At 38.1% G+C, this 14,554-nt stretch overlaps 1 protein-coding gene across 1 annotated transcript in view; it reads left to right on the top strand.

Moving 5' to 3' along the window:
• The window catches only part of Slc25a21 (solute carrier family 25 member 21), a 466,934-nt gene that overhangs the window by 325,345 nt on the left and 127,035 nt on the right, over positions 1 to 14,554 (top strand). The window contains exon 3 of the mRNA XM_051195877.1: positions 1,608 to 1,691. Coding sequence (XP_051051834.1) covers positions 1,608 to 1,691 — 84 coding nt within the window. The remainder of the gene's footprint in view (positions 1 to 1,607; positions 1,692 to 14,554) is intronic.

Here is a 14,554-nt window from a genome sequence, read left to right as displayed (position 1 = left end):
TTAATTTTAATATACAATATTTTATCATGTTTTCCATTCTCCCAATTCCTTCTAGATCTTCCCTACTTTTCCTACTCACAACTTGATATTCTTTCTCTCTCTCTTTCTCTTAAAACAAAGTGAAAGTCAAAGCAAACAAACAACAATACAAAACATACCAAAACAAATCAAGTAAAAACCAAATCCCATCCTCTACAAAAAATTGGGGTCTGATTTGTGTTAGCCAACTATCTTTGGGCATGGGGCCTGAGCTGGAGTGTGATTGACATATTCAGTAATACTCCATTGTCAAAAACTAATTTTCCCTTTCCCATCAAGTATCAATTTCAAATAACTTCTTGGTAAAGGGTGGGATTTTGTGTTCACTTGCCTTTCTCAGTCCTGGGATTCTGTCTGGTTTGAACCCATACAGGTCTTATGCAAGCTGCCACAGTCTCTGTGTGTTCCTTATTTAGTCTAGAAGATGATATTTTCTGGGAGTCATTCACCACCTCTATATCCTATAATCTTTCTATCTTCTCTTCTTCATAGATCTCTAAACTTTAAGAGAAAGTATGTGTTGAAGATATTTCACTTAATACTGAATCTTCCATGTCCCTCACTCTCTGTACATTGTCCAGTTGTGGGTTTCTGTGTTAATTTCAGTCTTCTACAACTATCCTGCTAAGTTCAAAGCCTTTTTCTTTATTACTCATCATTACGTGCATATATATATACATATATATATATATGCATGAGGAATATATATATATGTATATATATATCAACACAACCTATGCAGTCCACACAATATTACTTGTAAGTACATTTTCAGGGCTTATTTGGAGCCAAAAACCTAAGACTAGGTAGGAAAAAACCTATCACTATTATTCTGATACAGAAATATAGCAATAAGATGACTCCTAAAGATATATTTCTATATTCCCTTAGATGAGTGCATTGCTCAGCCATCTCAGAGAAGCTTCTATTACTTTCAATCTACTAATATTATATTATATTATGACTGAATTTCTTACAGACCAAACATTGTCACATCATGAGCTTAAAAATTATTCTGCCAATCAGGGAGTTTGCTGTGAGATTGTAGTCTTAGTAACATCAAAGGCTATGTCAGTAAAGTCTTATCAACATGACCTACCAAACATGAACCAAACAAAGATGACAATATAGTTGGACAAAAACTTATGATGTCTAAATTCTGTACAAAAGACTACAGGAAACTGAAGAAAGCTGAGAGCAGGAGAGTTAGTCTTCCCTGAGCACACCAATTCATTTTCCAATGGTCAGCTGAAAATATGCACACATGATATATATTATTATATGGACTGAAGCAGTCACATCAAGGAATAAATATGTATATGTAAAGTAATTAGTAAAGAAGGAGTCCTTAGACTTGTAGGAGAATGGAAAAGGGTATATATAAGGGAATGGAAGGAAGAAAGGGGAAGAAAAAATGTAATTATATTATAATCTAAAACAATAATCAAAACCATGAATATATTTTAAATCACTCTGGGAAAGTTACCTTTCTAGGACTTTTAAAAGACAAGAAAAGACATCCATCCAATTTTTTTAATTTTTCTGTTGTTGCTTGATTTTTTTTCTAGGTTCCAGGTTCAGAGAAATACAACGGACCCACACAGTTATAAAAGCTTAGGAGAATGCTTTCGGATGATCTTCCGAAGAGAGGGGTATGTGTTGTCTTTCCTACATGGACTGAATATTGATATAGTCATTTTAATGTATTTCTACCTGGCAAATTTTCTTGGTTTTCAATATCTTGCTTTCCAGTCTTAGTCTTACTAGGAAAAATATTCTTAAAAGTGTGCCTTCCAAATAGTTTATTTTATTTTTTCCTAATTTGAATGAGAACTGAATACATATATAGTGAAAAATACTCCAGAAAATATTAATAACCAATCTGATGACTTAGGGCTGTTTATAATTTATGGTACTAAGGCTATGAAGTTTTCTTAACTGTTTTACCTAAACATGATAGTTATTTTTACTTTGGGACTTAAATATAATACCCAAATTCATTCCTTGTTTATGTAGAGGTTTAAGAATCTATAATCAGGACCCTCTCCACTTTCCACTCTAGCCTATCTGCATACCTTATAGTCAGCTGTCCATCTTCACAAACACTTTATACCAGGGACCCCTTTGTGACCATCCTGTACCAGGACTCAGGTAAACAATTTCCTCTCCTTCCTGTACTCTGATACCATTCTCCAGACAGTCTCTTGGCCCTGTAGCAGCCAGCTTGCAGGAACCCCTTCTCCCACTCTGTCTCTGTTCCTAGGGGACTCCATTTCTTGGTGCAGATCCCAGTCTCCCTAGCTATTTCTGGTGACCCCAATCAGTCTCTCTTCCTAGCCCATTTCCCATCCTTTCTATCAGTATCGGACTTACAGAAGCATTCTCTATATGGGATTCTGAAGCCACCACACTTGCTTAGGATCCAGAGAGGGCAAGAGCAACCAAAGAGCAGAACACCTATCAACAAAGACAAGCCCAGATGTTAACACTGTAAGGATTCAGTCATTATGCTGGCCTGCCCCATCACCTGGCAGAATGCACTCTGGCAGTACACTGGTCAGCACAAGGTGAAAAGAACCCCTTTAAAAGAAAGACTCCCACCCATATATGCTTTCTTTCCCACTGTTCCTCTGGGGCAGATAGGACTTTTACTGTCACCCTCTTCTCTTCTGCCCTCTCTCTGTCTTTGTGTCTCTTTACTTCTTTTCTCTCCCCCCCCCCATCCACCTTTCCCTTTCTAATGAAACTTCTCACCAAGCTCTGTTTGTCTGGTATGTTTGTCTCCTGCCTCATTCACCCTCGCCTGCCATGGAATCTGCCAAGTTTCCCCTTGCACTTATTCCTAACAGACACTGAGAAACACCTCAAATGTCATAACTTTTGATGCTTAGGTCCCAGGACAAAACGCATTATGAACAGCCAAGACAATATGCCTCGAAGCCAGTAATCTCATTGCAATAGGCCCCTCAAGATGCAATATAACTTAAGCACAAGACAAGGACTTCAGAATAGACATTATGAATATGTTTAAGGACTTTATGGAAGATACAAATAAATCTATTAATGAAGTCTGAGAAAATACAAACAGGTAAACTCAATAATGAAAACAAAACATGAAGGAAGAATTAAATAAATAGAATCACTAAGGAAAACCCAAACTGAAATAAAACTGCAGATAAAAAAGTTAGGATGTCAAACACAAACCTAGATCAACAAGATTGCCAGATGTGGAAGAGAGGATCTATTTGTTGAGGACATGATAAAAGAAACGATCCCTCAGTCAAAGAAAATGTTGGAACTAGGGACCACAAATAAAAGAAAAACATACAGCATTTGTATTTCTAGATCTGGGTCACCTCACTCAAAATACTATTTTCTAGCTCCATTCATTTATCTGCAAGTTTCATTTTTCTCTTATAATTGAATAGTATTTTATTTTGTTTTTGTACCACATTTCCGTTTAGGTTTTTTCCATTTCATAGCTATTGTGAATAGAGCAGCATCTGTGTAGGGGGATGGCTGCATCGTGTGGTAGATATACTTTTAGCTTTGTGGGAGTTCTCCACACTGATTTCCAGAGTGGCTGTTCCAGCAGTAAGGGATTCCCCTTTCACCATATCCTCAGCAGTGTTTGACGTCAGTTGTTTTCTTGATGTTAGCTATTGCATGTTAAGATGCAGTCGGTTTTGTTGTGTGTATGCACATCCGTGTGCACACAAACCACGGCCTAAGTGTAGATGTCATGTGACAACTTGTGGAAGTCGGTTCTCTCTTTCCACCATGTAGCTTCCAGGGACTGAGCTTGGATTGTCAGAACTGCCGACAAGTGTCTTTTTACCAGCCCAAATTTTAATAGTATTACTACAAATACTTGGAATTCTCCATGAAACTCTGTGTGATAAGTGCTCTTCCAGTTGGACAAAGAGAGGAACTACACTTTGAGAGGTTAGAAATAAGTTAAGGGTGAAGACTCAAATCCAGACCTACTTAAGCTGAAAGCCTAGGAGCTAACCATTAAATTCACTACCTCATTTGTCAGATGGTACTTTGAATGTCATTCTTCTTGGTCATTATTTAAAAAAAAAAACTATCATGATATCTTGCCATGCTAGCATAATCATTTATTTATTTTTGTGCTACAGTTTATAAAATAAATATCTTCAGTGATCTTTGTGGGTTTTCCCCAGATTTTTGCTATTTTAAACAACATACTTATATGCTTACATATTTTATATATCTATGAACCTAAGGGACCAAATGTCATGTGCATTTTATTTTATTGATATTAAGAAATTTCTTTCTATGTATGTATTGACTTTGTGCCCTCAATATTTAGGAATTTTCATTTCTCCTCACCCTCCCATGATGGGACATTTTGAATTATTGCTTGAGGAATCTGTCATTAGTGTGCACCACCTGTTTACCATCCAATAAGTAAGAAACGAAGCTATATTATATGTACTGGCTCTGAACACATTTTTATGTCATTAGAGGTTGTTTCTTTATGAATTAGCTCTTTGTAGCCTTTACCCACTTCTCTTGGGTTAGTCCTTTTTTATTATTATTATAGATTTGTAGAAGGTTAGTACAGATTCTTTGTTACATAAATGAAAGGCATTTTTCCTAATTTGACTTTTGTATCACAACTGTAATGTGTTAGTCTTTTTGTGGTAATATCTATTTTTCTTTTGATCTATGTAACGCTATCATACTAAAATACATCAACACAAACAAAAAAATCACATTTGCAACCCCAAGATAGTAAATTTTTTTCTGACATTTTACATTGGCATTTTCAATTCACCCAGAAATTCTTTTTATAATATTATGTATAAACACTAAACTTCATTTTAAAATGATTAGTTAGCTGTCCAGGGACCACCTGAAAAATCCACCCTTCATTCACTATTGGAGAAACTGCACTCCAATTAACAAACTTCTGTGTGATCCCCATCTCAGCGTTCTACACCGTTTCTTCATATCCCATTGTGTTCATGACATCGTCCGTCTCTATGCAGGCATCATGCTGTTCTAATTGTTTTATCTGTGCCAGTATAATCCTTTTTAAATTACTTATCAGCCAAGTATTGGGGGACTACGTAAAAGCACGCCCTATGTAAAAATCTCTGCCATAGTGTGCTGAGCCCTTGCTGGCATGTGCCCCTGCTTCTTCAGGGTCATTTTCAGACACAGATGTGTTGCAGGAAAATGTGGTGGCATGAGGGCTTCTGATCTCTCACTCTTAGAACTTTTGCAAGTTGTCTTCCTGGAGTGCCCAACCAACCACCTAACCCCTCTAAGAAGCTCCCTTCATTTAAAAGTGACATGACAGTGTGCCACCCCTGAGCACTTCTTCTCTAGTGTATGCTCAATTGTTTCCCTTCTCTCCCCATATATATGCTATATTAAAATGTGTTCTGTTTGTTGACTTACGAGTTCCACCCTCAAAATGTATTTCTCAGAAAGCCATTTCTCATTCAGCTTTGCATGCCTGGTGCAACGTTTGGCCTGAGGAGAGACAGTATTAAGTATACTAAACACGTGAATCAAAGTCCTCATAGTGACACTATACTACTATAAATCAAACAGCTGGGTCAGGATGTGATTCACACACTCTGAGGATGTGTTAACAAAGCATCAGACATTGCTAACATACTTATGTTTATGATAAGGGTTATAATTCATGCTTGTTCTGCTCAATAGATATATAAAATTAAGGAAATCATGGTATATTATCTGTTCAACAAGAAGTCCCTTTCCAGTAAAACAGTCCTCTTAGCATAGCATGCTCTCTGAACTGTAATGGATATCTCTGAATTAGATGTGGTGATCCTATGCCGGGCTCTTTATTTCATTTATGTTTTAGGGAAAACTGATGTCTCTGCTTTGATATCAAATAATACAGCAAACACACAGTGTGTGGTCCTTGTACAGCAAAATTGTCCTTTTCCTATACAGTACATATAATTGCTTCTACAGCAAATTGACTTTTTTTCTGCAGTGCCTGTAGATCTAGACATGTGGTTACTCAAAGATCAGAGAGCTCTGCTTTTAGAAATGGAAATATTTGTTTAAAAAGGATTTTGATGCCCAACAAGACCATTTAAAAGCCTTAAGCTAAACAAAGGCCCACAACAACAACAAAAATAAATAAAAGAATGAGAAAACCTTTTAATACATGTTATTGATTTTTTTTCTTAGTAAAAGCCGGTCTTCTTTAGCTCCATAGTTGGTTTCTTGAGTACACTGTTCTTGGGGATGGTTTCAGGTACATGTAGGCCTATCTGAGATCTGAAAGGAGAAACTGATTCATTTGCTGATGCCATCTCAATCTTAAAGACACTAAAAGCTGTTAGCACATCTAGTCTGTGTGCACACACCCATTTCCCCACTGCAAGAGTATGAAGCACTCCTCACTCCTACTCTTGGCCATGCAAGGCCCACCCCTGGGCCAGAATTCCCATACTATCAAGATAGTTGCTCAACCACCACAGCTTCTGCTCCTGCTGCTCCTCCCATTTTCTTCCTTGTAAAAGATGTGGCTTTTTTCAAGAGCGACTTAATTTTAAAATTTTCAAAGCTTTACAGATTCTAAATGGAAATTTCCATGGTTTATAAGTCTCATGATTTGTGTTCACTGAAAAGAATATAGAAAGAGGAACTCGGAAAAAATAAATGTAAGAAAGATATTTGTCTGTTACCGTGAGAACACCTCCATTGCCACCATGATTCTCCACCCTCTCAGTTTCTCTCTCTCTGTCTCTCAGTCTCTCTGTCAATCTGCCAATCTCTTACTCAATCTCTTTCTCAACTTCTCTCTCAATCTCTATCTCAATCTCTCACTCAATCTGTGTGTGTGTGTGTGTGTGTGTGTGAGTCTGTCTGTCTGTCTGTCTGTCTGTCTGTCTGTCTGTCTGTCTCTGTCTCTCTGCCCTGACAGAAATAAAGTTAACCAAATAGGTCTATGGTCAAGGTACTATGAAATAGAGTGCACACAGCCAATTTGGTTAGGGGCCTCTAAAGCCAGTAAGTTTCATGTGGGAGCTAACCTAACAAACTATGCCTGGCATCCCTGTCTACACATGTTCATGCATCAGGCCTCCCTGTCTACATGTCTTCATTCATCAAGCCTCCCTGACTTCCCTGTCTATGTGTGCTCATGCATCACAGAGTATTTTATGAAGACTTTCCCAGTCTGCTTTGTACTTGTCATTCTCTTAAGACAGCTCACATGGGAAGAACGATGCACCATAATCAAAAAGGTGGTTTCCCCAGGAGGAGATGCCATCATTACACCTCCTCTGCACGGATGCCTGCAGAAGGAAGCAGGAGAGAAGGAGGACTGAGTTTTTTTCCACAGGTCTGGAGTGGGGAAATCATGTAATAAGCCGAGGATAGTGTGCCCTCCTCCACTCCTAATCTTCCTACATTCTCTAGTGTTGACTCTTCTGAAATAAAGAGAAAAAAAAAGAATTGAGCAGAGCTGATGTCATGCTGACAGGACAGGAAAAAGAAGACGTATAACAACTTGTGTTTTCATCAGCATTGCACTCAGTGTTCTAGACTTTCTCGTGTGTTATTTTCAGCACATCTGAATTTTGTGTGAGGTAACTGAAGATCAGAGATGCTAAGTAATGTATTCATGTAAGTATTAGTGTCATAACTATATTTTTATTCTACTGCTGCCTTTCACTAAAAGGCTACATTTTATTATATATTAATTGAAAAGATAACAATGTGGAAATGGTAGCCATAAAGCTACATTTTTCAAATAGCTATTATATAATTTTTGCTTTCAAATCACATAACAATTTAAATCAGGCTTTGTCCCTTCCTTCAGTGACTATAAAAGCCCCCCAGAAACTAGTGTATATCCAGTCAACCAAATCATGGTGATTCTGAGGAAGCAACTCCAGCCCCTGGCAACTCAAGACTTAATCCAATCATGCCACATTCCTTGCAGCCAAGTGCATAAGTTCGTGGTTTTTAGTCAGTCTGCTCTCATCTTGTATGATCCTTAACTCTCTTATGACAATAATTTTGGGGCATTGGTATGCTTAAGGCCAGTAAGTAGGAAACAACTAGGTCAGATTAAACTCAGTTTCAAATGAGAAACATGTTGATTGCTGGTGCCTTCTGAAACATGGTATTCTTCAGAAAGTATTACTGTAGAAAATATGTGGTTGTGCTGGGGAGAGCGTTTGAACTGTGTTTTGCTTTGCGATTTGTTTTCGGTAACCACGGATGCTGCACCAAGTATCATCTTACAATCAGACCACTTGGTGATTATAATATTTTCTAGTTAAATGACATTTAAGGCCTCATTTTATGAGCTCCAGCATAATTGGCTAATTTGGTAAACTCCAGATGTGTGAGATAATGTGCCACTCATTTGAGTGCCTTTCAGACGGCAGAAATGGCACAGCCCCAGGAGGTATAATCACCCCTTCTTGTTTTCATTAAGAAGGGGAATGAGTGGCTTGTGATACAGACAAAGGAAGAAGGATTCTACCAATCTGAATCAACAACTTGCCAAGATTTGGATGTTTTATTTTAATCAGTGGACTTCTCAAAGATCTTCAGTGAGTCTTCTTTATTTTTAAATAAATAAAAACAAACAAATAAAGTGGTTTGCTGAACCTATCATGGCTAGCTTGTTTTAAAGCATCCCTAGAAAAACAAATAAATCTAACCCTCCAGAAAATGCCATAAAACTGCCCTTCACCTCATGAGGAAGTGGAGGGCACATTGGGACTGCACAGACAAGGACAAAGCTATCACTTTCCAGAGCTGTGAAATGTAGTTATTTTGATAATCAACAATTTTACTACCTAACAGACTGGAGCTTTCCAAGGCCCAGTAGTTGTTGCTATTGTTTCTTTCTTTTTTCCTTTCCTTTTCTTTCTTTTTCTTTTTTTTTTTTTTTTTTTTTCCCTCTTAACAGAAATCAACTCAACCACTGAGCTTTACTGAGTCTGGGTGGAACAGATGATATTCCCATCCAGGAGCTGGGCTTTCTTATCTGACTATCGATCTAGTGACAATCATACATAGCTGTGTCTTCACTCAAAAGTTTTTTGCATAGCAGTCCTCAGAGATAATCTACAGTATAAATCAGTGTCATGGATATCATTGTGTTTGCAAGTCTGACTTGCCCAATTGTAATCTTTTTTAAGACTTTTTACATTTTTGGATAGGTGCAGGTCTACTTTGGAGAACACACCATAGTAACTTTATCCATAAGGTCTCAGAAGTGATGAGCCAAGGTCCAGAATATGGTATCTTCTGAGTCTCCTATTTTGGAAAGGAAGACAAGAGATGCCCAATTGTGAATGATATGGGAGCATTATGATTCTAGATGATCTTTGTTCCTTTGTATGCCTGTCTCTCAATATGATGTTCTAAAGTATAAATAATTTGTCAAAGGAACATCTAAGGATGATAATGCTGCATCCATGTCATCTACAGTTGAACATTATTGTCTGCCCCCTTTGATGTGCTCAGGGGACTGACTCCAGGATAATTAGATGATAAATAAGCTGATATTTTACCATTGCTGAGTTCATGCAGTTCTGGAATAGTCTTAAGACTCTGGATGAGCTTTTCACACATCTGCTAAGTGATTTGGAATCCATACAGTACTGATATATTTACAACTGTGTTCTGGTCTCTACTGCTTGTGAAAGCTGTTCATGTACATTACTGAACCTGAAACTTGTGAGACCTTGTGCAGATAGACAGGTGAGAAGAATAATTCTTGTTTTCTAGTCCCTCAAATATTTGTACATATTGTGCTTATCTTTCTGGATACCTTAAGTCATCTTTTGATGACTTACAATACCAAATACACTGTAAATATGGTATACATGGTTATTAATACAGTATCATTTAAAGAAAAGAACAAAAGGAAAGCCCCTTCTTGATCAATAAAAGTACAATATGTCTTAGTTAGGGTAACTATTGCTGTGTTAAAAACACCATGACCAAATGCAAATTGGAGAAGAAAGGGCTTATTTGGTGTACCCTTCCACATTATAGTCCATCACTGAAGGAAGTCAGGACAGGAACTCAACCAGGACAGGAACCTGGAGGCAGGAGCTGCCTACTGGTTTGCTCCTAGTGGCTTTCTCAGCCTACTTTCTTATGGAATCCAGAATCACCAGTCCTGGGATGGCATCAACTACAATGGTCTGGGTCCTCCCCCATCAATCACTAATCAGGAAAATGTCCTAGAGCCAGATCTTATGGAGGCATTTTCTCGATTGAGGTTCCATCTTTTTAGATAACTCTAGCTTGTGTCAAGTTGACATGAAACTATCCAGCACACAGTGTTTTTAGATTTTTTATCTATAGTTTATCAAATCTCTAGATGCAAAATTTATACATATAGATGGCTAACAGTAATATCGTTTTACAAAAAACTTATATGGCTAACAACTTGAAGCTTTGATTGCTTAGAAAGTCAGTTTTGTAAATAAAAGGATAAAGAACAAGAAGAAACTATATCAAAGAATAAAAGTTGAGGACATTTCAATTAAAAAAAAACAAAGAGCCACTAAATTCTGTGATATTATCTGTTCTCTCTATCTTGCCAAGTACTTAACACCACTGGTCAGGTACTCACAGTTGGTGTCAGCTGCTCTGGGTGGTAAAGTGGAGTGGGCCCTCCCCAGTATCAACAGTCAGAGAGCAGATGTGGAATTTTCAGTGTCCAGTAAACCCATGTCCCAGAGATCTGCTTCCTTTTATCTTAATCAGAGGTCTGGTGTCAGCTCCTAGACCTTCCTGCTGTCATCACTACAGATCGTAAGCTGACAGTTAACCCAGATACCTCCAGTCTCACACTGACAGTGCTTTCTGACTTAACCAACTGGTCCTTGGCAAGTATTTAACTGTTGCCACAAGATAAGTGAAAACGTCTGCAGTGATGTCAGCCCATCAGCAAGGAATGATTAAGACACCAAGCACAGCCTGTCTTGGTGCTTGGTGCTGACAGCAAGGAAGGGAGGGCCAGATACCAGGGGAAAGCTGTCATTTTTCCAGAAGGTTGGAGTCTTGACTCAGAGCCCGAGAAGAAATGTCCCACTGGAAATGTTTTCAGGGCTTTTCCTGAAATTATTCTACATTTTTAATACCCTAGAAATGTAGTCATTTGAGGCAAAAAATAATAATACCTTTACTAAAGCCAAACTCCACCATCAGATGAGAATGGGGAAGAAATGTTGCTAACAGTATTGTTCTTCCTGGACCCAGTTCTTTTACCATAGAAAATACCTCAAGTGGGATTTGACATACAGGATATAACAGGATGACTGTTTTCTCTGCAATACTAAGGTCACACAATTTGGCTTCCACTCACAAGGAAACTTCAGTGGAAAGGAGTTTAAGAAGAGTTCCAACCTTCATCTAGTACCTGTGGGAAACAGAAGCAAACACCCATAACTAAACACTGAGTCGAACTAGAATCTAGATGCAGAGAGAGAGGACAGGACAGGTTGCAGAAACACATAGAGACAGCTGACCTGAACAAGGAGGAGCTAACGGGCCCTCAGACTGATAACTGGGAATCCAGCATGGGACTGACTCAGACCCCCTGAATATGGGTCTCAGCTAGAAGGCCTGAGCAGTCTAAGGGACCTGAGACAGTGGAACCAGGATGTATTCCTGGTTCACAAAAGGACTTTGGGGGCACATCCCCCATGGAGGGATACTCCCTTAACCTAGAGACAGGAGAGAAGCCCTAGTCCCTACTTCACATGACTTGTCAGATTTACATGACCCCACCTGGATGGCATAGCCCTACATGTGGAGTGGGGAGGGGATAGGAGGGGAGAGTGGTCAGGGTGCATGTGAGGGGGGAGAGAGGATAAGAGGGAGGGAGGAAGGTATGGAGAGGGAACTGGGATTGACATGTAAAATAAAAATTAATTAATTTTTAAAAAAAGAAGCGCTCCAAAATAGATTGGACATTTTGAACCCCATAAGAAGCATATAATTTTTTAGATAAGAAAAAGAAAAGAATAAGTAAAAGTAGACTGGGTGTCTTCTGAAAAATGATACTGTCATCTGTGAGATGAAAATACATGATCATTTAGAATAGTCATTTCACAGTGAAGTCACCAACTATAGGTTGAGGTTGAGTCTTCCCACATAAACAATACAGATACATGACTTGTTTTTTTTTTAACCAAACTCAGTTCTAATAATAAATAATAACTATAAAAACCTTACTAAACATGAGTTAGGCCATTTAAGTAAAGTTATTTGGATAAATAGAACCAGAAGAGAGTCAAAACCATCACAGGACGGCTTGGTTCTTGTTAGTCAACCTTGTGCTTGTAATTCTCCTTGTCTGGCCACAGAGAGCTCACACAACACAAAGCCCTGGGTACCAGGAATGCTAATGTAATTTCAATCTTGGTGATAGCATAAATAAATGAAGAAATAAATTGTTTATTGGGAATTGTTATTTAGATATATACAAATGCAAAACAAATAAAAATACTTAACATGCTATGTTTATAGGTTCTCTGTATTTAGTTTGAATCTTACTCAGACTACATATGTATCTTAGGTTCTTTCTAGATTTTCGTAACCAACTATACTGGGAAGAGGGACAGAGAAAGAGGTGAAAGGACATGGGTGTTCAAAGTGTTTCAGAAAAGCTTAAGGAGAGGTTGTAAGTTTGTTGTTAAACTTATTTCTAAAATATTTTTATCTAAAGGCTTCCCTGTGTATTAAAAGACTCAAAAACAATAATAGAGTAAAAGTCTTGCACTTTTACTATATTTCCAGAAATTGGTAGCCTTTTAAAATCTAAATCTTAAAGAATGCAAAAACATAATCTATTAAGCAATAGAACATATAAATACCCACGATCTGACTTCATGTATAAAATAAAGTATGTGTTATGTTACAGACATTTCTTAAGTGCACGCCTTGTTTTCAATGATCTGGCTCTGTCTACAATGTATTTCAGTATGTTCTCCTAGAAGCCAGCACAGGCATCCTATCTTCTACTACAGCTTGAGGGACAATGGTTATAAAGTGTGCTGATATTTCATTAGAAAGAAAAGGCACTGACAGTTAAGTTAGTTGCAGGGGTTTAACAATGGACATGGGTGTTAAGTAAGGAGAATTTTGGATGACTTCCTAGTTGTGGGTGGCAATGACTAATAATGGCTAAATAATGTCACACATTTAAACATTTTAATGGTATTTTAGAATTTCTTTTATTTATTGACAGTTTTATACATGTATACAATGTATCTTGAGACTATCCAACCCCATCTCCCCAATTATACACCCTTTGAACACCTCCTAGCATGTCCCCTTCTACGTTCATTCCCTCTTCTTTCTTTTTTTTATAATCCATGGAGTCTAATTAGTGCTACCTGCTTATAGATTTTTTTGGCTTGATTTGTGCAGTCTCATATGGGTTTTCTGCAGGTAACACCGCTCTTTGGGTTCATGAGGGTAATAACCATGCCATGACCAGAAGACCACATTCCATAGCACCCTTCCCCATCCCCTGGGTCTTACATTTTTACTGTCCCCTGTGGTGATATATTGTTTATGATGTAATAAAGATTTCCTGAAGTATCAGAATGTAAAGCTAGCTACACTAGTTAGCTAAAGTAGCTAGGCAGTGGTAATACACACCTTTAATCCCAGAACTCGGGAGACAGAGGCAGATGGATCTCTGCTAGTTTAAGACCACCCTGAGATACACTAAATCAATCCAGTCTAAAAGAGAAACAGAGCTCACACAAAAGATCTCAGCACTTGGGATCTCATGCCTTTAATCCCAGGATTTGAGAGGTATGAAAGGAAGAAGTAACAATTCTGTCTCAGTACAGAATTAGTTTCCAGTCACGTTGAGGAGAGCATAGCAGTCTAGGATTGCAGTCTAAAGCTTGGTGGAGACAGGATAACACATTTCAATGTGAGGTAGAGGTAAGAGCTAGTGGCCAGCTACTTTGCTTTCCTAATCATCAGCTTGAACCCCAATATCTGTCTCTGGGTTTTTATTATTCATGTTACAGTCTCCTCTTCTGCAGTTTTCTATTACCTTTGGAGGGGTATTGATATGGATGCCACACTTAGAACTATACACTCAAGGTTAGGGATAGCACTAATCTATGTGTATAGACATAAATATTTAGAGGGAAGTTTAATGTAGACATGTCCACTTTGCAATGCAACAGTAGTAGGTTCTTCCCTTGTGGTCTATCACCTTCTGAATCAATTCAAAGCTTTCTCATTGGTCCATGAAGTTGGCAGCCACTAAGATGATACCAGGGACCATCACATGCTGTATTCACAGCTCTGTATAACCCTTCCCTTTGAGCTTGGGGTGGAATTATGCATTCTTTTCCATAAAAAGCAGATGGAAGAAGTAATTGAGATACCACTTCCAGGAGGAGTAATAAAGGTTGTGGCTTCCATGCTGAGGGGCCCTTCCTAGGCTTCTTGTTGTCTTGGCCTTGTGATTTGTCATTGTTTTGAGTTTAGG

This window comes from Phodopus roborovskii, unplaced genomic scaffold (genome assembly GCF_943737965.1).
Source record: "Phodopus roborovskii unplaced genomic scaffold, PHOROB, whole genome shotgun sequence".
Taxonomy (NCBI): domain Eukaryota; kingdom Metazoa; phylum Chordata; class Mammalia; order Rodentia; family Cricetidae; genus Phodopus; species Phodopus roborovskii.
This window is presented reverse-complemented; position numbering and strand designations above follow the sequence as displayed.